Source organism: Crocodylus siamensis, chromosome 5 (assembly GCF_052110815.1).
Source record: "Crocodylus siamensis isolate JL-2025a chromosome 5, ASM5211081v1, whole genome shotgun sequence".
Taxonomy (NCBI): domain Eukaryota; kingdom Metazoa; phylum Chordata; order Crocodylia; family Crocodylidae; genus Crocodylus; species Crocodylus siamensis.
In genome coordinates this window covers 94,930,677-94,954,570 of record NC_143399.1, presented here as the reverse complement: position 1 = coordinate 94,954,570, position 23,894 = coordinate 94,930,677, and the positions used below count along the sequence as shown (strand labels likewise).

The 23,894-nt window shown below is 43.3% G+C and overlaps 1 protein-coding gene across 1 annotated transcript in view; it reads left to right on the top strand.

Moving 5' to 3' along the window:
- The window catches only part of DNAH5 (dynein axonemal heavy chain 5), a 305,852-nt gene that overhangs the window by 49,890 nt on the left and 232,068 nt on the right, over positions 1-23,894 (top strand). Inside the window, exons 2-10 of the mRNA XM_090049841.1 lie at positions 19-153; positions 1,495-1,579; positions 9,555-9,718; positions 12,714-12,938; positions 13,463-13,600; positions 15,154-15,330; positions 18,499-18,612; positions 21,884-21,991; positions 22,742-22,864. Coding sequence (XP_089905967.1) covers positions 19-153; positions 1,495-1,579; positions 9,555-9,718; positions 12,714-12,938; positions 13,463-13,600; positions 15,154-15,330; positions 18,499-18,612; positions 21,884-21,991; positions 22,742-22,864 — 1,269 coding nt within the window. The remainder of the gene's footprint in view (positions 1-18; positions 154-1,494; positions 1,580-9,554; positions 9,719-12,713; positions 12,939-13,462; positions 13,601-15,153; positions 15,331-18,498; positions 18,613-21,883; positions 21,992-22,741; positions 22,865-23,894) is intronic.

The following is a 23,894-nucleotide window of genomic DNA, read 5'->3' as shown; positions in this document are numbered from 1 at the left end:
AAACAATTTTTTTTATAGCAAAAGCTTAAGGAGGAGAGAGAGGCTAAACGAGCTCACCTGGATGGCAGACATGATTATATCTTGGCTATTGTTGCCTCTTGTGTGGATGTGGACAAAACAGAGGTAGAAGATTCTGTTCTGGAGGGTAATCAGGTATGGTCCTTCCCCCACACGTGTGCACACAATTTGTGGTGTAATCTCCTGTTTTGGAGGATTTATTATTTACAGTAGCAGTCTACTAAAACCATGCATGCATTTGAACAAGTAATAGTTATCCTCTTATTTCTGTGATTTCTGAAGAGTGACTCCCTTTTCTTAAATTTAAGCAATCTTGTATGGCCAATTACTTAGTCATAAGAAGTGACATAACCTGGGTAGTTTGATTGTTTATTTATAAACTTGAAACTTAATAGACTAAGGGTGGCAAATGCCTTTCCATGTTCAGTAGACCCATTCATTCCATAGGTTAGTTCTATGCTGGGAGATCATAAATAGTGGTTAAACCAAAACAGTTGAGTCCTGTCCATCCACTGTCAACATTTTATCTATATTTTTTGGACAAGTTGGATTTCTTTGGCCTTGTAAAGGTGATGAGAAATGAAATTGTCTAAAGTAAACTGTCCAGAAAATGTACACTTTTTTTTGGTGTGTGTGCGCAGGATGCTGACCTTGTTTATCATGTCTCTCACTAATATCTATATTGCCTAGAATTCATTTTTAAGGTTATGTAAAATTTTAGAGAAGAGCATGGTGACATGTTTCCTCAAAGTAGATACTGTTGCAGGTTGGCAACATTTATTTTGGTGAACTTAAAACTACCATTATTCCAAGGTTTCTTTTTTTAACTACCTCCTTACTAGGAGAGCAGCTCTGATATCTCTTCTGGTGTGGTGATGATGATGGAAAACTGACTTTTCTTTCCTCCACAAACAGTGATATTAAATCTTCTTCTCTCTAGCAATTTCTTAGCAGGAATTGCTCAAGGCTGTTGGTTAGCCACCTGACAAGTTCTAAAAAGAAGCAAGAGGTTCTTGATAGCAAAACTTCATGCAAAAAAACCCCTATGACATAGATATGTCCGTGACTTAGGTCAAAGAATTTGAGGGGGGGACATCAGCCATTTCTATTAAGATTTTTGCAACGCTATTTTTGAACACTTATCGAGGAGATGTTCGTTCAAACTAAATTTGTGTTGAAGTTCAGGCTGTTCATTCTGGCTTCAATAGAACACAGGTACAGTGTACTAAACTACCCGTGTAAATGGGGCGGGGAGGGGGGGGCAGGGAAGAGTGCTGATCTAACAACTCTAGCTCTGCTTAAATGAAAAGATGGATGATGCATCTTGGGTTTAAAAATGACCACCAGCATTATTTAATTTTTAAAATTGCAGTGCTATGATTCATGTACTCTGTTTTGGCTTTTAAGATTCTGTTTAATTGCTAATTTGCTAGCAATGTGAAAAGAGTATTAGTAATACAACTTCATCTTAAACAGATTAAGCGCATTGATACATTCTTAGCCAGTGGAGGTCTTTGTCATCTCATGTTCTTCTATCAAGATGTGGAGGCAGCTGAAACAGGTAAATTCACTTATTCTACAAGTACTGTTGCACATGATCCAATTAATTGTTGGGCCTAGTTGTACTCTGATATGTTACTAGTAGCAACAATGTTCAGGAAGTTATGTTCTATAGGGTAGATAAGCTGATGTTCCTCAGTAGTGAGGGATTTTTGAAGTATCTCCTATCAGTGAAGTTGGCTGACAATTAGATAAATGATGGATTCTTGGGGTGTATCTACACATGTGCTTTAACCTATTTTAATGTGTATTAAAGCATCACTAAAATGTGCTGTTTAGTTGATGCACATTAGCCCATCTTAAACTGTTCTCTCTAGTCAATGTGCATTTTCTTAGTACTTCACGATGGAGGGTGCTCTTGCATGTACTCCAGGGGTGGGAGTGGGAGGCAGCTCCAAGAGCTGCTCTAATTTAAGCACTGCTGCATCTTTATGTATTGGCATCCCCCTCACTTAAAAATGGTGGCGGGGTGCTTGAACTGAAGTAAAGCTTTGTGAGTGAGCTTTAATTGCCCTCCCCACCATTTTAAGTATGGGGATGCTGCTGGAACACAGTAATTACCACAGTCCAGCAGACTTGATCAACTGAGTCTACTCCAATGCACTGGAATTCAGACACATCAGAGCAGCCTCTGTCTGTGTATAGGTGCCCAGACGTATTGGATTTAATGTGCATGAAATAAAGTACATTAATGTACATGTAGCTGTATCCTTAGGTTTTTGTGACACTAACTCCCTGTTTGAATGATGTTGGGAGTTAAACTTCATGTAACTTCACACACAAAGGAATCCAAATCTTTTAAACAACATGGATATTTTAGGAGACATGAGGAAAGTGTCCAGATGTAGGGGCTAGATAGGGAGGAGGTGGTGCTGAATATAGAAATGGAGAGAAACATGGTAAAGGAGGTGGCTGATCATGCTCACTGGGGGCTTTCCTGCCCCCAATCTCACTCGCTAAAAAGTGTCTGTCCTGCAGCCACTTCAGGAAGCAGCCACTTTTGCGGCTGGCCCTGCTCCCCAGCCAGTGCTCACAGGGTGGGCACTGGTGCTCCTGCCTGCCAGCTAAATGGGGAGCATGGCTGGACAAAGAATACACCAGTGCTCAGGGGATGCATGTGCACCCCCTATGTGTTGACACTGCAGCTTTGAACAACTGGATACATTCTAGTTCTGGCCATGGCTCTACATATGCACAAGCATATATTAATGTATCCAAATTAATTTTATTTTCTCTGATTCCTTTTATTTGGTCTGGGGGTGAGGTGAAAGAGTTCCTGAGAGGGAACTCTAATCCCTTGGGCTTCCTCATTGGTCCATTTCCCAATCTGTGGTGGAGCCTCCAGAGGGAATAAAAGCCTGTGTGCCGAGCGCATTGGCAACTTTGAGGGATGACAAAGATGGGGCTTGAACTGTTTGAGTTCACCAGTGGGGTGGAGGAATGGCCCCAGAAATGCCCTGAAGGTGCTTCCATCAAGTAGGATGCAGCAAGTGGCTGCATCTCTGCCTTGCCATGGAGGGAGCTGTGGTGATGGTACACAGAGGGTCTGGAAGCAGATGGGACCCTGGTGGCTGCAGTTGGCAGTGTGGGTCACCCAACCCTGCATGAGGTAGGAGCCCTCAGTCCATGGATTGGTTCATAGGTCTGGAGAAGGTCCAATACTGGATGGGACCTTGGCAGCTGCATGAAGCAGTGTGGGTCCCCAATCCTGCATGAGGCAGGAGACCTTGGTGCATGGAGTTGGAGAGCTGATGGGACTGCATGAGGCAGCACAGGTCCCTGATTCTGTGAGTGCCAGGGGTTCCATGGTGAATGGATAGCTGCACAGGGCTGGTTGAGCTGAAGGACCACAGTGGTTGCATGAGGCAGTGCTGGTCCCCAACCCTGCATGAGGCAGGAGCCAGGCCATTGCACAGGGCTGTAGAGCTGACAGGTTGCTGCGGCCGCACAAGGCAGCGCAGGTCCCCAACCCTACCATAGGCAGGTGACCCCTTTGGTGCACAGGGGACTGAGGGAGGGCTGATAAGCCCTGGTGGCTGTACAAAGCAGCTTGGGCCTTCCTACTGCAAGTGGTGACTGGATGAGTTGACCACCTCTGTGTGGAGGACACTGGGAGTCATGAATTACCCAGGGAAAGGGGGATTCCTACAGGGGAGGAGAAGCTTTCCTCACTGTGAGTGATCAGTGGGAACCCCCTGAGGAATGGGGGCAGCTCACCGTTGCGCACAGAGGGGAGTATAGGGCCCCTGTTTGATAAGGGTAGTGTCATGGTTACAGGCTGCCTCTTAATTGAAGGACCTAGGACAGGGTAATAATATTCTATTAGGTAAGAGGATCTTTCCCTGGGTTGCCATTTTGTTCTTTGGGCACAGCTGCTGTGCTATTGCTGTGATTCATAGATTCATAGATGCTAGGGTCGGAAGGGACCTCAATAGATCATCGAGTCCGACCCCCTGCATAAGCAGGAAAGAGTGCTGGGCCTACATTACCCCAGCTAGATACACATCCAACCTTCTCTTGAATACCCCCAGGGTAGGGGAGAGCACCACCTCCCTTGGGAGCCCGTTCCAGACCTTGGCCACTCGAACTGTGAAGAAGTTCCTCCTAATATCCAATCTAAATCTGCTCTCCTCTAGCTTGTGGCCATTATTTCTTGTAACCCCCGGGGGCGCCTTGGTGAATAAATACTCACCAATTCCCTTCTGTGCCCCCCTGACGAACTTATAGGCAGCCACCAGGTCGCCTCTCAACCTTCTCTTGCAGAGGCTGAAAAGGTCCAGTTTCTCTAATCTCTCCTCGTAGGGCTTGGCCTGCAGGCCCTTAACCATACGAGTGGCCCTTCTCTGGACCCTCTCCAGGTTATCCGCATCCTTCTTGAAGTGCGGCGCCCAGAATTGCACGCAGTACTCCAGCTGCGGTCTGACCAGCGCCCGATAGAGGGGAAGTATCACCTCCTTGGACCTATTTGTCATGCATCTGCTGATGCACGATAAAGTGCCATTGGCTTTTCTGATGGTTTCGTCACACTGCCGACTCATGTTCATCTTGGAGTCCACTAGGACTCCAAGATCCCTTTCCACTTCCGTGCCACCCAGCAGGTCATTTCCTAGGCTGTAGGTGTGCTGGACATTTTTCCTTCCTAGATGCAGCACTTTGCATTTCTCCTTGTTGAACTGCATTCTGTTGTTTTCTGCCCACTTGTCTAACCTGTCCAGGTCTGCTTGCAGCTGTTCCCTGCCCTCCGGCGTGTCCACTTCGCCCCATAGCTTAGTGTCATCTGCAAACTTAGACAGAGTACATTTCACCCCCTCGTCCAAGTCGCTGATGAAGACATTAAAGAGTATCGGTCCAAGCACCGAGCCCTGCGGGACCCCACTGCCCACACTCTTCCAGGTCGAAACCGACCCATCCACCACAACTCTCTGGGTGCGACCCTCCAGCCAATTCTCCACCCACCGGACTGTGCAGTCATCCAAGTCACAGCCCCTTAACTTGTTCACCAGTATGGGGTGGGATACCATATCAAAGGCCTTCCTGAAGTCCAAGTATACGACATCCACCCTTCCTCCTGCGTCGAGGCGTTTTGTGACCTGGTCATAAAAAGAGACTAGATTGGTCAGGCACGATCTACCTGCCATGAACCCGTGCTGGTTTCCCCTCAGCATAATTTGTCCTGCCGGGCTCTCACAAATGTGAGCCTTGATGATTTTCTCAAAGATTTTGCCAAGGATGGAGGTGAGACTGACTGGCCTATAGTTACCCGGGTCCTCCTTCCTCCCCTTCTTGAAAATGGGAACCACATTGGCCCTTTTCCAGTCCTCCGGGACTTGACCCGTGCGCCACGAGCGTTCAAATATTCCCGCCAGTGGCTCTGCAATGATGTCGGCCAGTGCCTTCAGTACCCTCGGATGGAGCTCATCCGGGCCTGCCGACTTAAAGGCATCCAGTTCCTCCAAGTGACCCTGCACCACCTCAGGGTCCACGCATGGAAGTCTGGTGCCTTGCTGCTGCCTCCCTACACTCCCAGTGAGAGACTTGTCATGCCTCTCACTTAGGAACACTGAGGCGAAGAACTCGTTGAGGAGTTCAGCCTTGTCCCCTCTGTCCGTCACCAATTGTTTCTGCCCATTTAGCAGGGGTCCTATTCCTCCCTGGGCCTTCCTTTTGCTCCCTATATGTCTAAAAAACAATTTCTTATTGTCTTTTACTTGGGTTGCCATCCTCAGCTCCATGGTAGCTTTGGCCTGTCTAACTGCCTCCCTACAAGCACGAGCAGAAGAGGTATATTCCTCTTTGGTGATCTCTCCCTGTTTCCACTTTTTATGTGCTCCCCTTTTGGCCCTTAGTCTGCCCTGGATTTCTCTGGTCAGCCAGGGAAGCCTCCTGGCCCCTTTCCCTCTTTTACCTCGCACGGGGATCGTCTCGCTTTGTGCGAGAAGGATAGCTTCCTTAAGGCACAGCCACCCTTCTTGGGCTCCCATCATTTCAAAACTACTACTCTGCAGTGCATCCTTCACTAATCGCCTGAGTTTGCTGAAATCAGCTTTCCTAAAGTCCAGCACGTTCACCCTACTGGTTACCTTACCCACTCGACGCCTTATGTTGAATTGTACTTTTAGGTGATCACTGTCCCCCAGATGGCTACCGATCTGTAGGTCCCCTACTATGTCATCCCCCGTTGCCAATACCAGATCCAGTAAGGCATTCCCCCTAGTGGGACCATGTACCTCCTGCGTCAGGTGGAGGTCCTGTACACAGGTTAGAAACCTGCGTGAGCGGTGGGACTTTGCTGTCTGTGTCTCCCAGCAGATGTCCGGGTAGTTTAGGTCCCCCATGACCACCGCCTCTTTAGCTTTTATGGTCTCTGAGAGTTGCCTCAGGAGCCCCAAATCTATTTCTTCCCCTTGATGTGGGAGTCTGTAGCAGACCCCTACCACCAAATCCTTTTCTCCTTGCCCCCCATGTAGCCTAACCCACAGTCCTTCTACTTCCTCATCCTTTGATTCTGTCTTGATGAGGGTTGATGTATATTGCTCCTTAACATAGAGCGCAACCCCTCCCCCACTTTTCCCCACTCTGTCCTTTCTGTACAATCTATAGCCCTCAATATGTACCGCCCAGTCGTGGGATGGATCCCACCAGGTTTCCGTCAGCCACACTAAGTCGTAGTCGTTTAGTGCAACCAGGAGCGCTAGTTCATCCTGCTTGTTCCCCATGCTCCTAGCATTAGTATATAGGCACTTGAGCCCTGTGACTGGTGCTTTTGCTACCCCCTCGCTCCAAGTCCTAAAGGGCTTTTTGTCTCTAACCTTCCCGTTCCTTACCTGTGCCGTATTGCTGTCCACCCCCTGTCTTTCACGTACCCAAAGCTCTCTTTCTTCAGGCTGGGCTGTCCTTGTGGGTGCCACCTGGTTTGGTGGTCCACAGCCTCCCCCACCCTCATCTTCCCCTCCCCCCGACGGTGGTCTGGCTCTTTACATCATTGGGATTCCTGTTGTAACCCTGTGTTTTATTTTTGTACTGTAAAAGATTGTAAGCTGTTTTATATCTGAACTCATTGTATAGGTTATCTGTATATGTGCATCTTATTTGGTATAATCGTATTGTATATGTATTGTATATGTTCAATTATTATCCCATTGCTTCCTGAGATTCCTACAGTTGATTTTGTAGACTAACCTATACTTAACATCAAGTGTGCTTTCACTTGCTATCTGGAGGGCCTCAGCAAGGGGCAAGGCTGGAGGCTAATCAGAAGACCATAGAAGGTTAGGCCTATGCCTGAGTTTATGCTTAAAAAGAGCACCTGCCTGCTACATTCCCACAATATACATGTACCTGCTGATACCCCCTCTCCAACTGAAGAGATCTTCTGTATCCCACCTGGGTTACATAGGGGAGGAACCACTTCTGCGTTTCCATGCAGAAATTTGTTATTCAGCTATATTCATTGGACCCCAAAATATGTGCCTAGCCCTGACCCTCCAGGATATGAGGCAACTCTTGTTCTGCTTCAGAAAAGCATGCTGCCATTCCATAGTTAAATCTGTTTTTAGAGCCATTTTTGTCAAACCCCAGAATATAGATGAGGTAGATTTCTGTGGGAAAGTCTCTTATGGCTGCAATCATACAGCGTGCTTAGAGGAAGGGAGAATGCTGTCCATAGAAAACTGTCATCCTTGTATCAAGAGACTGCCAACAATAAGACGGCAATCATCATTATAAGAGACTTGCGGGGGGGGAGGAAATCTCCAAGTGAATCTGGAGATGACTGAAATGGCCAATACAAGGTCTGCATGTTTGACTGCAGATGGAGGATATACTTCCAAAAAGGAGGGGTGGATTCTGGTGAGGTTGGGTTACAGACTTTTATCTTTGTCTCTTGCCTATTTGCCTCCATAATGAGGAAAGCTTGCTCACCAATGTTTTATGCTTTTCCATACTTCATTGCAGAATTGCAGCTCTTTGCTTTTTCTCTTATTCCCGAGGGTTCATCATAGGTTCTGTATTCTGGCTGAACTCTAATGCACCATCATAGCACCATACTTGTGTCATGGTTCACCAGCCCAGCCGGCCTAGTGGGTGGAGCTGGGGCTTGCAGGAGTAAGGGTGAGAAGCCACAAGTCGGGAGCCAAAACTCCAAGTCAAGGAAAGGGGCCTAGTTCCCAAGACCAAAGGATAGATGGGGCAAAATCCATGAATAAGCCAAACAAAGCAGGAGTTGAAAAACAGACCTGCAGGGAGAATCCAGGGGCTGAAAGCCAGGAGGAAGCCACAGCAGTTCACAAACCAGGGAAGCCAGAGATGTTATTGAGATGGGAACTGTTCTGAAACTGAAGACTGATATATTGTACAGCAAGGCTCAGGTGCTGGAGGAGCTCCTTTTAAATGCAGTGTCAGACCTAACTGGAGGGAAGGGGCTGTGCGGCAGCTGGCTTTTTTTATTAGCAGTACCTGGGTCAGTGTACTTGGCAACTGTTGCCGGGCACAAGCTTGCCTGCACCTTTTTATAGAGCTGATCCAGGTTGCAACCTTACAGGTGCACATCTAAGCACTAACTCATTAATATGCTACACCAACAACTTTTCTTGGGTGAGTTTATGAAGATTCCTCATGCTTGCTGCTCTTCCCATGAACTTTGTCCCCAGATCAGTTTTGAATACCCTCTATTTTTTTCCACTTCCCATGGTAGTTAACAGTCAATGCTAGTCTTTCTTACTTTACAAAGTATGCAGTATGGCACCATGCTTCAAGGTGCATAATGTTCTATCTATTCCTTTCCCCCTGAATGCATTTAAAGCTGTGAAATAACTACCATCTAAAATAAACCTCTGATCTGAGCTTTCATTTCTCAGTTTTCAGAGTGAGGAATTGGTTGATCTCTACCTGGAAGAAATTCAGCACAAATACCTTTTTCCTCTACTCCTCATCACTATAAGAAGTGATAGACCCCAGTGGGGGGAAAGAGTGGAGGAAAAAAGGTATTTGTGCTGAATTTCTTCCAGGCAGGGATCAACTGAATCCTTACTCTGAAAACTTCTTATTAAGAGGTTGTATGAAAAGACACTTTTATCTGGTCAAAGTAATCTCTCTCGTTCATGGAGATTGAGCTCTATATGTCTTTGGTATAGTCTTGGAGAAGGCATTTTGCTTGGCACATGTACCACAGGGCAGGTGGCAGGGAAGGGATTAGGGCTGCACTGCCATAACAAGGTTTAGGCCCTCTGCAGCTGTCCTGCTGTCCACCCTGGCACACCAACATGTTACAAGTTGAGGTTGCTGGTGTTTTTGGCACTCTGCCCAAAAATGTTGCTGACATAGTCTAACAATTCATGCAAGTGATTACCAAGAATAAAAACATTCTAATCTTGTAGGTTGGGGAAATTCACGTATCATTATCCCTTCTCTATAAAGAGTAATCTCAATGTATGAGGTTTTTCATAATTGTTACCCTGTTTATTTCCTACAACCCATAGATCCATTTGAGATACCTGGAGCAGCAATTACTTCTCACTCAATAAGAAGCAAAAAACCAAAAGTGTTTGTGACGGAGGCAAAGGATGTTGCTTTAACTGGCATATGTGTGTTCTTCATTAGATCCAGCCCTTCCAAAACCATCACCACAGAGAATATCCATCAGGTAACAGGGTAGTTCTATTGCTATATAAAATTTTATTGGACTAAAACATTACCATGACGTAATTACAGCCAGAGATCCAAAAAGGGTATAAGGGATCTCTCGGTCTCTATGTGTGTGTGTGTGCATCTCCCTCATCTGAACCCAACACCCTTGCTATATACATGTATGTATTAGGTCTGTGCGAAGCGGCTAGTATTTGCTTCGGATCTGGCTATTTTTTGGGTTTTTTTTTTTTGTTTGTTTGTTTTTTTTTCCCTCTCTCTCCTCCTTTTTTTTGGGTGGGGACAGTGACTTGAATCGCTGTCCCAAATTGATTCGGCCAAATGCTGCTGAATCTCCAAATCAAACAGTCCCCACTTCCCCCACCCACCCGCTCAGCCCTAGGAACATGTCCCTGCTACCCCCCACCACTGCCCTGAACTGCATGGGGGGGGGAGGGGGCTCTGCTATGAGCCTCCAGAGGCCCCATTGGCTAATGCAGCAGCTGGTGAGTGTGGGGCTTCTATTTTATTTTATTATTTTAAAGCACCAGGACATTGGGGCTGGGCAGGCCAGCCACTGATAGCACTTGGAGAGCAGGTGGGGGGGGTGCTCAGTGGGGGCTGGAGGAGCAGGCAGGAGATGGGGCCTGGCAGGGTTTTGAATCATCAGCTGAAGCTTAAATATAATTTCAGTTGTTCATCAAGTAATCAGAAGCTTTTTATTTGTTGGTATAAACTTCTGGAATCTGGTTACTAGATAAACATGGTGTATTATTAAGCTGCAACTGAATTGTGCTAGAAGTAGTCAGCTACCAGTTTGAAGTACATACTGGTAGGTAAAAGAAAAATTTTTAAAGTTAGAACAAGGTTTAAAGATGAGACTAAAATAACCTGCAGTAGAGTTCAGGGTAACAAATACCAGGTACTTTCTTGCACACCAGGTTTGATCAAATAACAACAGTTGATGCCTTGGTTCAACATTTTGCTACTCTAAGTAGAAGATTCCCAGGGTTTTGCATCCCACAAAATATGCTTGTTCATTTGTACTAGTGGTTGCACTAATGTGCAACTTCCTAGACTTTTTTCCAAATGTATAGTCTTTTAAAATGAAAGACTTACAGAATCGGTTCAGGTATTCAACTACTGGTTCTGGTACCAGTTCAGGTTCAAATTGAGATGCCAGTGCAAGTTCAGATTTTCAGGTGCAGGTTTGGATTCGGATTTAAATATGTTCAAGTTCCAGCTCTGGTTCTGGTTCCAATGCGTTCAGGCTTGGGTTCAGGTTCAGATTTTCATGTGCAGGTTCAGGTTCTCAGATACAGGTTCATGTACAGATATGGGTCCAGATCTAGGTGTGTTTGGGTTCAGGTCCAGGTTTCGGGTTCCTGTCTAGGTTACAGTTTTGGGTTTGGGCTCATGTTTGGGTTAGGGTTCAGATACAGAAGCTGGGGACTTGCCATCTTTCCTTATTTGGAGACTTGTGCCCATTCCTCTCTACTATAAAATTATTAACAAGGGAGTCATACTTACTGTCTTTTATTTTTCCCAAAGGGAAGTGGAATGGCATTTGTTTATCTCTAGACTAGCTGACTGTAAGAAGATTTAATTTTGGAATGGGTTTTGAAGAATGTTATGTTGCCTTTTGGGCCAAAAAATGGTGGCTGGAATAACACTTTCAAAAATGCCTAAATTCCCCATGACTCTAGGATTTAAATTCTGTAGAGTCAATTAGCTTGAATTTTGTGGGTGTTTTGGTGCCTAAAGAACTTCCACTCCTTGTGAAGTGGTGCAGGCCATTCTGAGCCAGATGTTATGTTACTTTTTATGCTCAGGACTGTCCCTAGGGGGGGTAAATTGGGGTGACCACCCTGGCCCCTATGCTTTGGAGGACCCTGTGTGGAGTGGTCACAGGGACTCCACTGCTGCTGGCTTGACATCCAGCCACTTGGCACCCCCCACCACCGAATCCACTGCTGGCTTCCTTGTGACTGGGGGCGGGGCCCTGCACAGGCTGATTTGCCCTGGGCTCCGCACACTGTTTGAGTCACTTCTGCGTATGCTGAACATGTTAAGATTTTATGAACTAGTGGTTTTCAACCTTGTTAGACTCATGGGCCCCCTCATTAGATTTGAGGTGCCCCATGGAAAATGCTAGCTGTAAGTTGTTGGGGGGTTTTTTTTGTTTGTTTGTTTTCCTTTTGATTTAAAGAAAAATAGAGCAATTCCGAGGTTGCAACCAAAGACCACAATTTATTCTTCAGGAATACTGATCACTTAATTGCCTGTAAAATGTTTGCCTTTAATCTATCTGATCCTGCAAGGTAGTGCTATGATAGGCAATTATTTAGTTAAAGCCTTAAACTAAAGATGATAGAAATTTTATAAATTTGGTTTGGAAGTTGTATACTATATCCAGGACCACAATATATTTGCCCCCACAACTGACATAGTATTTGAGCTTAGATGTTCTGACTTTTTTTATAATGAACAGTTAAAATGAGGAATTATAGATGCCTTGAATTTCTTCATGGCAGGAGTCAAAAGTATTTTTTTTGTCAATGAAAAAATAGAAAGGGTTACTGAAAAGATTTAGCAGTTGGGGGGGGAGGGGAGGAGGGAAATAAAAACATGCATGGAAGACCCCTAGCTCATTTCAGATTTGAATTCTACAAGGTTAGCACATCACCCTGGAATAACCTGAACTGAAATCTAATTCTGTTTCTGTTTAGAGAGTATTGACAAATATACACAAAAGTTTGTCACGGGGACCATCAGCCTTTGGCGAACTTCATATTTAAAAAAACAAACAAACCTATTTATAGACTTGCTCAGTGATGGATAATTAAATTAATCCCTTTACAGACATCTCCTATAACCCCTAAAAGGGATAATATGTTGAAGTCGTCTTAAGAGGATCTTAAGCTGTAATTCTTTGAATATCTTAATGCTGCTCATATATTTTTATTGTTAGTTTTGTTAACCCTTTTGATGTGTGCCTTTATCCTCTCTTGCAGGAAGTGAACTTCAACATGATAGATACTGCTCAAGGTGGCTTACTGCAAAGTGTGCAGCACTTGCTATCCAACATCTTCATTCCAGCCCTCAAAGCTGTGAATCATCATGGTGGGGATGAACTTGGTGGTTTTCAGCAAGCAGCTAATATTAGGCAGGATGTTGCTGGCTCTCTGGAGGGATTTGCGAGTGCTTTATCAGGTGCTCAGCAGAGTCTCATGGAGAAGGTAAGATTGACATGTCAGTAGCTGCAGGAAAGACCAAGGGCTCTGAATTGTTGGTTACCTCAGCATTTCATTTAAAGGGTGTGTTTTTTTTCCTTAAACTGCAGGTGGAATAGCACTATTGAGTACTAGACTTAATAATTAATTTTCTTCTTTTTCTTCTTGCTTATGAGGATAAAGGGTGAGGAACTCTGGAGCTTGGATGATCATTTACACTTTCTTCCTACCACCCTTTGAGTTGTGAAGAGCTGTGACTTTTCAGAGCTTTATGGAACAGAAATTAAGAGCATCTAGAAGCCTTAAACTTACAGGCCATGGTGCTGATGAAAGAGCCAGTGTCTTAAATTTCAAAGTGCCTTAGTTTCTGGATTGAGCCCAGAAAATGCTCCTCTTTATCTTGTGCAAGTATATGCTGAAAGCCTTTCAAGAGGAAAGCAAGCCTGTTTTGAAAGAGAATATTGTTCTAGGAATAACTTGTATTGGAATTTAACTTTAATTTTTTTTTCTCCCCCCCCCCCTGCTAACAGGTGAATCTAAAGGCATGTGAAACATATGACTGGAAAACTTTGAAAGGACCTTCAGATTACATTGCTGTTGCTAACAGTATAGAAAGTCTAGAAAGAGTAGAAGGCTGCATGAAAGTATGGCTCAAACAAATTGAGCAGGTGATGTACCTCAAATCTGCAATGTGACCAGCTTATCTTGGGTGCATGTTGAAATGCTAATAAATTCCATTGACATAAAACCCAAAGCACATGACTAGTGGAAAGCACTATTACTCTGAATATGGTTAAGTAACAATTTAATTTTCTAATTGGCATGGTATATAGAACTTTGTTCGTCTACCTTTTTAGTATGTAAAGTTGTTTTATCGCTAAAGAGTGAGTCTCACATGTCAAATCTTTCATTTCCCAAATAGCTAAAACATAAGTCATAGTAGGAGTAATCAGCTGAGAATTCTTAATTCTATTAGGTTAGCTAAGCTGAAAATTTTGCTTTTTTTATAAACTATTTTTTAAAAATAAAGTTGTTAAGTCTCTGTTAAGCTAAATCAAACTTCCAACTCTATATGTGTGGTGCCTTTTTAACACGTTTCTTGCAGTAGTATGCAGTTTTCTGTAACTTACCCTGAAAACATTTTAGCCAGCGGCAAGGTACAGAAATTAATTGAAAGCAAAGGTATATAATGAGCCTATGTGCTCACAGACTCTGAAAAATGGTAGTAGGCAAATGTACTTAATTTGGGACATACAATTATTAATACCAGTTTTATCTCAATATTAAATAATAGCAAATTGCAAACCAGCAATGATGGATAGTACTCTTCTATGAATTTAACCCTATATCTTCCAAACATTGGAAGGCAAGGCTCTTATTGGTAAACAATAATGAAAACTGGTTATATGGATAGCTTCTACCACATGGAATTGGTCTTTTAACCTAAAGATGGTTGGAAAAAAACACTGTTCACAAATCTCAAGAAGGCAATCCATATTAATTTTAAGCTGTCATAGCAGCATACCTAAAGCAAGCAAGATTATTATCTTCAAGGTAATCCAGTATTACTGTATGATTTAAAAACCAAGGTGTGTTTTTTGATTTATTCTTCAAAACCACTTACGGGCTATGGTAAGAAACTACAAGAGTGTAACAAACTGAAAAATGCTTAAAAGGCTGGGTTTTTATATTTAAAAAATCTGTTAGAAGTAGAAAATAACTTCTTTTGGTTCACAAGGCTCTTGTCAGGAAGATGAAATTTTCCTAATATTGAGTATTTTTTGGCAAAAATGAAGGGTTTGGTTCCATTTATAAAACAAAGGAGACAGAGGGTCCCTAATAGGTTGTATAGTCCACTTGTTAGAATATTTGTCTTGTGTAGTGAGATCAGGCACTTAAAAGTTTGGTTTTCCTGCCTTTTTTTTTTAGTCGCCTAACCACTAGCGCATAAGTTTTCTCATATAGGTCACCTTCCAACTTACTACCTTTTCAAGTTGCTGACACTTTTATAATATGCTGAAGTACTCCATGAATTGGATATGCAGTGGGATGATTTTCCAGCCTGGTGATACCAGTACTCCTTTGGAGTAGAAGACACCAGAGTTCCAGACCTGGCTCTATGGAATATATCCAAACATTGAGATGTTGCATCTATTGCTGTCATCCTCATGGATGAAAACCTAATTCACAGTAATCAGTATTTTTCTATGTGCTTTTAAAGATTCTTGCAGAAAACAACCAATTGAGGAAGGAGACTGATGACCTTGGACCACAAGCAGAGCTGGATTACTGGAAGAAAAGATTATCCAAATTCAATTATCTGTTGGACCAACTGAAGAGGTCAGATGTGAAGGCAGTGCTGGGAGTTCTTGCTGCTGCAAAGTCCAAACTTTTGAAGGTGCCTGTTTAAACTTTTACTTCATACTGTCCTTGACATAGTGCAGTTAATGGACAAAATCCTGAAATTCTTTTTTATGTGCTTTTTTTTTTTTTGGTGGGCTTTTGAAATGCCAGATTAAACTAAAACTGAGTGAGGACTTCAGGTTTTGATCTTAATAATTATTATTGGTGGGTAAAACACTGTCCCATTTCTACAGAGCTCATGACAAATCAATATTACTAACCTTTTTTAAAAAAAAAAAAAAAAAAAAAGTTTAGAGATATGAGAAGATGAAATAGATGAATGAAACAAAGGTGAATTAGTTTAAGACACTGACTGCTCCCTTTCCCCCCTCCCCAAAACCAACTGAAAATGCAGAAGTCTGCAAGATGCTTTTCTTTTTGCTTCCTATTTAAAATATCCATCCTATAATATAAAACTGATGTTACCGCATGCCTAAAGTTTGCCACTCTCAGTTGTATATCTGCATTTTAAGACTCTCTCTCCAACGTATGTGCTGATCACTAGGAAGAAGAGATCACTGCTAACATCTGCCACTTGATTGTGTTAGATGCTTGTGGGTTGGCTACTGATGACTGACTACAACCTTTTCGGCTAGGGGCAGACACTGCTCACAAAGTGGTTTATGTGATCAGAAACTGGTTTAAACCTGTAATAGAACAAACATTCAGTCCACATAAATTGGCTGCAAAGTGGTGCACCTGGGGAAGAACAACCTGTACCATACCTATGGGTTGGGGAACTCCATTCTTGTCTGTACAGAGGCGGAAAAGGATCTTGGAGTTGTCATTGACTCCAAGATGAACATGGGGCGGCAGTGTGGGGAAGCAGTCAGGAGGGCCAACCGCACCTTGTCATGCATCCACAGATGCATCTCAAGCAGGTCCAAGGAGGTGATCCTCCCCATCTATGCGGCACTGGTCAGGCCACAGCTGGAGTACTGCATCCAGTTCTGGGCGCCGCACTTCAAGAGGGATGTGGGCAATATGGAGAGGGTCCAGAGGAGGGCCACTTGCATGATCAGGGGGCAGCAGGGCAGACCTTACAGAGAGAGGCTATGGGACCTGAACCTGTTCAGCCTCCACAAGAGAAGGCTGAGGGCGGGGATCTAGTGGCCTGTTACAAACTAGTTTGGGGGGGGGGGAGACCAGCAGGCACTGGGGAAGTCCCTGTTCCCCCAAGCACTACCAGGAGTTACCAGGAATAATAGTCACAAGCTGGCAGAGGGTAGATTTAGGCTAGGTATCAGGAGGTGCTACTTCAGGACGGCTACAGTCTAGAACCAACTTCCAAGATAAGTGGTGCAGGCTCCTACCCTGGGGGTTTTTAAGAGGAGGCTAGATGAACACCTTGCTGGGGTTGTTTGACCCCAGTACTGTTTCCTGCCACGGCAGGGGGTCGGACTAGATGATCTGCTCAGGTCCCTCCCAGCTGCATCCAAGGTACCAGCTCTAGCAGGCAGGGTCCTGCCACTGGCCTCCCTAGCAGGAATTCTGATGTGCCCTGTTGGAAAACTGAAAAAAGGCAATCTGCAAAATACCCTGAAATCCATGTTCCTCCACAGCTAAAACAAAAGACCACTACATATAGGCAGAGATGTAGTGATCAGTTGGGCATGTCTTATTGATGCACCTACAGTGGTTTATTTTAAAAAAAAATCTTGGAAGCCTACCAGTCTCTCTTTTTCTCTCTCTCTCTCTCTCTCTCTCTCTCTCATCATAACAAAATTTAATTCTTTATTGCCTAATATGTCTTGTTGCTCTCCCACAGGGGCCAATATCTCTTGCAGGGCCCATGTGCCCCACCCCTGCTTGCTTCCCCAGCCCCTTTGGATTGCTGCCCCGCCTGGCCCCATTCCTTGCTGGCTCCTGCATCCTCCCCCTCTGTTCCCACTCCCCAGCCTCTGGCACTTTAAAAAACAAACAAACCACCAACAACAAAAAAGCCTCTACTCACTGCAGGGGCTGAGGGGACTCTGGGAGTTTGGCAGAGCATCCCCCCCCCATGCAGTAGGGTGCAGCAGGGCCCAGGCTGGGACCTCTGGGGCTGTCACCCTGGCCCCATGCTGTGCATGGAGGGGTAGTGACCCAGAAAGGCAGCTGGTGCTGGTGACTTCCAGGTTTTTAATTGTGTGTATGCTGGGGTTGAAGGGCAGCAATCAAGGAGGCTCAGGGGGCTGGCAGGGGATGGGGCCAGGCAGGGCAGTGATGGTGAGGTTTGGGGGGTGGGGATGAGTAGGGCAATGATTAAAGGGGCTCAAGGGAGAGGGGGCTGGGCAGTGCAGGGATCAGGGAGGCTTGGGGGCTGGGTGGGGCAGTGATTTAGGAGGGTTTGGGGGGGCATGGGGCAGGGATTGTCAAGAGCTGAGGGAGGCAGGAATTGTGGGGACTGGGGGTACGTAGGGCTGGCGGGGGTCAATTCATGTTCATGTGTGTCCAACCAAGCATTACAGTAAAGACTTTTTCTGGTATCTTTTAATTAGACTAACTATATATTTGGGAGAGACCTTCTAAGTATACAGTTGCACTAATAAAAATACACTTCTCAGACCATTATGGCTTCGGCAACATTCCAGGCCTACAATTTAGTGTTAGTAACTGTATGTGTACATGTATGTTCCTTTTATGTCCAAAACTCTCTAGGTGTGCATAGGTCAGGATCGCTTACCTAAGCTGCTTGCAGTACAAAATAGAGAGAGAGAAAACAAAATGGGCTAAGATGTTCCTGGCAATGCTAACTGAAGAGCTGGTGTGTGTGCTCATTAACTGAAACTTAACAGATCATGAACTGAAAACCCACAGTGTTTGTTTTCCTGAACACAGACATATATGCACAAATGGAAGCTCTCTGTTGGAAACATAATTACTTTTTATATTGATCATTCCAAAGTATTGAAAAATATCAGACATAACTATAAAGTATTGTTAGCAATAGCAGGTCTTTTTTTAATCATGTCAAGTCTTCTAAACTGTGGCTGTGAGAATGTAAGACTTTCCAGTCTTATCTGAAGTAAACAAGCACTATTGCTTTTTGTAGTGTTTGGTTTGTTTTTATTCAATAATAGCCTTATTGAAGTAATAGAGCTGTGCTGATCTAAAAACGTGCCTTGTTGAAAAATTCATTTGCCAATTACTTTTTTTTTTTTTAACTTGTTTTTTGGCGTAGAGCTGGCGAGAGCTGGATACTCGGATCACTGATGCAGCTAATGAAGCCAAAGATAATGTGAAGTATCTCTACACACTTGAAAAATGCTGTGACCCATTGTATAACAGTGACCCTGTAAGTAACAGCTCCTCACTACTTAAAAGGTTCTATGTTGCAAGTAAACTCATAACACTTCTAGCTGATGGGCATGACTTAGCATTCTGAAGTTACTTTCCATTTTATTTAATTTTAACTACCTGCATCCAGACTGAGGTCAAGTGAACAGTCCCAGAATAAGCTTCTATCTTACTATGGCTTAAGCTAAGTTACTTGGTAGACAGTGTTAAGTTTTCATGGATGCTGGGACAGGACAAATTAATCTTTTTTGGTGGGTCATACAAGGATATGTAACACTGACCTAGTTAACCTCTATAAAAATGGAGAAGAGTAGATGGACAGGGTTGGGTTTTGTGTTGTGTTGTGTTTTTGTTTTGTTTTTTTTTTCCATTAAAAAAATTCACTTGGAAGCATTTGCTTAGCATCATTGTGTGGTGTGTGGGTTTTTTTGTCAGATGATGAGATGTGTGATGTGTGAAGGAAGCAAGAAGTATGGAATAATAGTTAAAAATGTAAGGGAACTCTAGCTAACATGTTTATAGATTTCATAGATGTTTGGGCTGCAAGGGACCCCATAAGATGATTGGGTCCAGCCCCCTGCCCAAGGGGCAGGAAATCAGCTAGGGTCAAATGATCCCAACAAGGTAAGTGTCCAAATATTTCTTGAAAGTTTCCAGAGTAAGTGCTTGCACCACCTTTGGGGGAGTCTGTTCCAGGCCTTGGGGCTTGGAAAATAAAGAAGCTTTTCCTTATGTCCAGTCTAAAGCAGTCTTGCAGGAGTTTGTGACTGTTGGGTCATCCCCTGGGGTGCTCTGGTAAAGAGGTGTTCTCCCAGATCCTGATGTACACCCCTTATGTACTAGGCTCTTCTCTGGACTCTTTCAAGCTTTTTCCACATCTTTCCTAAACTACGGAGCCCAGAATTGCATGCAGTACTTCAGCTGCGGCCTCACCCAGGCAGAGTACAGCGGGAGAATGACATCCTGGGTCTTGCTCCAGATGCATCAGTAGATGCAAGCCATAACTTTTTGTTCACTGTCCCCACGGTGGTATTGCATTGGTGCCTTGTATTGATTTTTGTGGTCAGTCATGACCCCCAAGTCTCTCTCTTGGTTGTGGTGCTAGTGAGTGTAGCATTGCTGAGCCTATAAAGTGTGGTGTGGGTTTTTGTTCCCAGGGTGGAGTGCCTTACATTTCTCTGTATTGAATGTCATTAGGCTTTCATCTGCCCACCTTGCAAGCCTATTGAGAGAATAGGATGATGATCCAGGCTGATCAAGTGTGGACACTGTTCCCCAAAGTTTGGTGTTATCAGCAAACTTGGCTAGTCTGCTTTTGACAACAGTGTCCAAATAGTTTATGAAGACCTCAAAGAGTACAGGTCTGAGAACAGCCTTGTGGGACGACACTAGTCACTGAGTGCTATTGTGATTTTGGGTTCCATCAACTACCATTTTCTGGGTCTGACTGCAGAGCCAGTTCCCCAGCCAGTAGAGTATTTGAGGCTGCAGTTGCCCAATTTTTTTTTTTTCTTTTCCCCACGAGGATATCATGGGACATCAGGTCAAAAGCTTTTTTTTAAGTTCAAATATAATGTCAAACTCGTCCCTTTTGTCCAGGTCATATGTCACCTGGTTGTAGGAGGAAATGAGATTGTTGCAGGTCGGTCTCGCGTGGCCGAACCCATGCTGCCTGTCCCTTGGAACATTGCCTTCTGTTAGCCTGTCAACAGGGGTTTCTTTGACTGGTGGTTTTTTTTTTTTTTCCCTCAAAATCTTCCCAGGGATTGAAGTCAAACTGATTGGTCTGTAATTTCTCCGGTCTCTTTTCCTCCCTTTCTTGAAGATGAGCACTGCATTGTCCCTCTTCCAATCTTCAGGTAATTCGCCTGAGCGCCATGAGTTCTTGAATATTCTCACTAGTGGCTGTGCTATGATGTCTGCTAGTTCCTTTAGCACTCTTGGATGCAGCCGATCTGGACCAGCTGATTTAAGGGGGCCCAACCTCTCAAGATGCTCCCTCACAGTTTTCATATTCCTGAAAGGAATATATGCCAATGATGGGTGCATATTCATTCTCACCCTTGTCATCCTGCATCTTGTTAGGCAGGGTGGTCCCTTTTGGGCTAGTGGAAAAACCAATGCAAGTAACTATTAATCAGATTTGGCCTCTTCCTGGGTGTCAGTAGTCAGCTGCCCCAGCTGGTTTAGCAGGGGTCCAGTGTTGCCTTTGTTTCTTTCAACTCCCCATATCTGAAGAGACACTCTTTTAATTGTTCTTGATTCATGTAGCCAGACGGAGTTCAGTTGCAACCTTGGCTTTTTCTAGTTTGCTCTCTGCAGGTGTGGACCAGTAGAACATATTCCTCCTCAGTGGTGTTTCCTGCCTTCCGTCCTTTTATACACCTCTTTTTTTAGATTATAGGAGGTCCATGAGTTCCCTTTTGAGCCATTTTACTACCTTTCCTACGGGTTGGGATGGCCTCCCTCTTTTGTGCTTCTAGGATCACTTCCTTAAGGAGCAACTGCTTGTCATGAACTCCCCTCCCTGTGAAATCATGGGCTCTCAAGGCCTCAAGAACAAGCCTCCTGAACTTATGAAAGTCAGTTTTCCTAAAGTCATTGAGGACTACTGCGTTACTGGCTGACTTGCCAGCTTTGTGATAGATAGTGAAAATGATCAACTTGTGGTCACTAGTTGTGATGTTAACCCTGATAATGGATGAAAGGACTTAATTGTGGGTTTTGGGGCCTTTTATTATGTTGTTGCTTTTTGTGCCGCCTCTTGTGTGTGGTAGCAAGAGTTGTCGCAATAGTTTACATCGTTCTTAATTATGTGGTGACAAATTCCAAAATACAAGTTTTGAGATGATATATTCTCATAACCTCTTGTAGATCAGAGAACGTCACCTATCTTAAGGCCCTGATCCTGCGTGACTTTTCGAGAAACAAACCTGAACCAATCTGTCTAAAATGGTATAAAACAAACTTGTAGTTTTAAATTAGTGGGAGACTAAAAAAAGGCCTAATTTTGATCCTATCTAGCTGTCTTTTGTAACTCTGCTAGATGACCCTAAATGATAAGACTTGATTTGAACAAAAGACACAAATTAAATTAATCAGTATAAGGGAAGTAAAATTAAGGCATTGAGTTGAGTAACAGGCATTCTCAGCATCTTACAAGGTTGTTGGAGTACAATGGTCATGCGTGTTAAAACTTTCTCATCCTTCTGATGATGGATAAAAGGCAGTCATGAACCAATCTCTGACCTGTGTGGTTCCTCCCTTAGGAATCCATGGTAGAGGCTATTCCAGGACTCATAAATGCAATAAAAATGATTCATAGCATCTCACTCTATTACAATACCTCTGAGAAGATAACCTCTTTGTTTGTGAAGGTAGGTATGCATCATAGGCTCCTGCTATTTACCATAAGTATACAATTTCCACTTTCTGCTTAACTTTTAAGTAGTCCTCCATCCATGGAAATGTTTTTTGGGGAGTTTTTTCCTATGAATATGGGATACATTGAGATGTTCTGTGTCTCTGTCTCTTCCCCCCCCCCCCATGATACTAATATACATGACATTAAGTTGGAACAAAAACTGAGCTCTTCTGAAGAAAACTGGAAAGCCTGTTGGAACGCATCCTGGGTAGAATCAGGTTGGACTAGATTGACTTTTTTCATGGTGATTTTTAACTGCCTATGCCAATGGTATATTTGGCTTCCTGCATACTAACAGATTTGCAACCTTAATATATTTTCCTAACTCACTCAGTTATTATTAAAAAAACCTCCATTAACTTATTTGAAAAAATAAATTATTTGACCAGTACAGTAATGCATGACTTGGTGCTTTGGACTCAAATGTGTAGAGTCTTTTTTGCAACTTGGAACCTTCATTGGGCATTTCAGGATCTAGACAATGGCTTCATTTGATTTTGTTAGTGACTTAGCCAGCACCACATCTTGTATCAAACATTGCTGTTGTTTCTCAGGAGAAAAGAAGCTGCTTTTCTCCCTGACTGGCTAGAAGTTTTGGCTTTTTTTGCATATTTTTGGCCACTATTGAGTGAATAGAAAACACAAAAAGATTGCATTTTTCAGTCTTGCTTATTTATAAACCTAGAAATAGTTTTCCTCTTAGGTAACAAATCAGATGATAACAGCATGTAAATCATACATCACGAACAACAATAGTGCCACCATCTGGGATCAGCCTCAGGATATAGTTGTGGAAAAGATTCAAGCAAGTATTCGACTTAAACAGGTAACTTCAAAGTGTGATTTCAGATGTGCAAGGAATTTTTTTTTTTTAATGGAAAGCTGAATCCAAGTTGCACTACAGTAAAGTAACTATAAATTTTATTTGGTGCATATATTTCATGTCCTGTTAAGGAAGGACCTGAGAAGATTTGGGCTCTTCCCCCCCTAAAAACTACTTTTCTAAATTAAATGAGTTCAGTGTCTAAAAGACTTGGAGATATGAGGTTTATAGTAGAAATATTGAGTTTCAAAACAACAAGCGCTCATTTAAACCCATGTCTCTACATGGCTGAAAGAATAAATATTGCATACTACCAAGTAGTAAGTTTTTTTTTAAAGTCCGATTTGTTCCGGTTTAGAAGTGGTGAGTAAGTACAACTGCTGAACTAAATACAGTGAAGTCAGAAAAGGGATTAATCTTTTCTAGGAGGAGCTTGGCTTTTCAATACTTCAAAAATGGTTTAAAACATTTAAACATTAAACAGCTAAACTCCTTGATAATGATCATCATGATGAGAGAAGTTCAAATAAGTATGTAAAAAAATTGGACATTGTGCTGAAAATAAATGGGACTCCCTGTAGTTTTAACTAGACACTAGTGTGGGTGGGTTTTTTTTTTTTTTTAATTGTAAGCAATGGGACTGTTTTGGCAGATGATACTTTATAAATGTAACTTAGTTTGTGCTGTCCACACAAGTCAGACTTAAATCCTTGCTGCTCAAATCTTAGAGTAACTCACAAAGGGGTATTCATCTAACCTAGTTTTTAAGAATTAGTGAGAGTGCTGCTAATCGGAATTATTCAGTATCCAATCATTTCATGCCAGTTTCTGTACCCCACGGGGCCAGCATTCTGTGGTTGCCTTTGGCTGTTAGAAATGAGCTAAAAAAGGTCCTGCCTTTTTTTTCTAGTATTGGACAATCAAATTTTTTCAGTCTTACTCTAGCTGAGTAGTTGAAATGGGTTCTTTCTCTTGCATGACCAAATATATATTTTTTTGCTCCTAATAAAAATCAGTTTGTATGATGCTACTG